This window comes from Haliotis rufescens, unplaced genomic scaffold (assembly GCF_023055435.1).
Source record: "Haliotis rufescens isolate VD_foot unplaced genomic scaffold, xgHalRufe1.0.p SCAF_31, whole genome shotgun sequence".
Classification (NCBI taxonomy): Eukaryota; Metazoa; Mollusca; class Gastropoda; order Lepetellida; family Haliotidae; genus Haliotis; species Haliotis rufescens.
The window spans coordinates 1999988-2001610 of NW_025964013.1; the positions used below are offsets into that span (position 1 = coordinate 1999988).

Consider the following 1623-nt stretch of genomic DNA (forward strand, 5'->3'; position numbering starts at 1 on the left):
TCCTCAATGCGATACACATTTTCCACTTTCGCCACTTCGATCTATCTGCCAACATTCAGTTGCCACTCAGTGATCTAAATCACATGTAATTTTCAAAAGAAAAGAAGATGGATGAAACATTGATAAAAGTGGTTCTGTCTGGCCTTGGTGGTTCTGTCTGGACAAACTTGTTCTGTCTGGTCATGGTGGTTCTGTCTAGACATGGTAGTTCTGTCTGATCATGGTGGTTCTGTATGGACATAGTGGTTCTGTCTGGCCAAACTTGTTCTGTCTGGTCATGGTGGTTCTGTCTAGACATGGTAGTTCTGTCTGATCATGGTGGTTCTGTATGGACATAGTGGTTCTGTCTGGCCAAAGCGGTTCTGTCTGGCCATGGTGGTTCTGTCTGGTCATAGTGGTTCTGTTCGGCCATGGTGTCTGGTCATGCTGGTTCTGTCTGATAATGTAGGTTCTGACTAGACATGGTGGTTCTGTCTGATCATGGTGGTTCTGTATGGACATAGTGGTTCTGTCTGTGCATGTAGGTTCTGTCTGGGCATGGTGGTTCTGTCTGGACATTGTGTCTTGACATGGTGGTTCTGTTCTGGACATAGTGGTTCTGTTTGGGCATGGTGGTTCTTTCTGGACATTTTGGTTCTGTCTCGTCATGGTGGTTCTGTCTGATCATGGTGGTTCTGTCTGGACATGGTGGTTCTCTCTGGGCATAGTGGCTCTGTTCTGGGCGTGGTGGGTCTGTCTGGACATGGTGGCTCTGTCTGGACATGCAGGTTCTGTCTGGACATGGTGGTTCTGTTCTCGGCGTGGTGGTTCTGTTCTGGACATGGTGGTTCTGTCTGGACAGGCAGGTTCTGTCTGGACATGGTGGTTCTGTTCTGGACGTGGTGGTTCTGTTCTGGGCGTGGTGGTTCTGTCTGGACATGGTGGTTCAGTATGGATATGGTGGTTCTGTCTGGACATTGTGGTTCTGTCTATACATGCTGTTCTGTCTGGACATGGTGGTTCTGTCTGGACATTGTGGTTCTGTTTGGGCATGGTGGTTCTGTCTCGACATGGTGGTTCTGTCTGATCATGGTGGTTCTGTCTGGACATGGTGGCTCTGTTCTGGGCGTGGTGTGTCTGTCTGGACATGCTGTTCTGTCTGATAATGGTGGTTCTGTTCTGGGCATGGTGGTTCTGTTCTTGGCATGGTGGTTCTGTCTCGTCATTGTGTCTTGACATGGTGGTTCTGTTCTGGACATAGTGGTTCTGTTTGGGCATGTTGGTTCTGTCTGGACATTGTGGTTCTGTTTGGGCATGGTGGTTCTGTCTCGACATGGTGGTTCTGTCTGATCATGGTGGTTCTGTCTGGACATGGTGGCTCTGTTCTGGGCGTGGTGTGTCTGTCTGGACATGCTGTTCTGTCTGATCATGGTGGTTCTGTTCTGGGCATGGTGGTTCTGTTCTGGGCATGGTGGTTCTGTCTGGTCATTGTGTCTTGACATGGTGGTTCTGTTCTGGACATAGTGGTTCTGTTTGGGCATGTTGGTTCTGTCTGGACATTGTGGTTCTGTTTGGGCATGGTGGTTCTGTCTCGACATGGTGGTTCTGTCTGGACATGGTGGCTCTGTTCTGGGCGTGGTGTGT

General features: G+C 49.4%; 1 protein-coding gene across 1 annotated transcript; it reads right to left on the reverse strand.

Moving 5' to 3' along the window:
- Positions 1-663: 663 nt before the first annotated feature.
- LOC125371767 lies at positions 664-1314 on the reverse strand. The gene has a single exon (XM_048380486.1). It carries the CDS (start codon positions 1312-1314, stop codon positions 664-666), a length of 651 nt encoding a protein of 216 aa, XP_048236443.1.
- Positions 1315-1623: the final 309 nt, after the last annotated feature.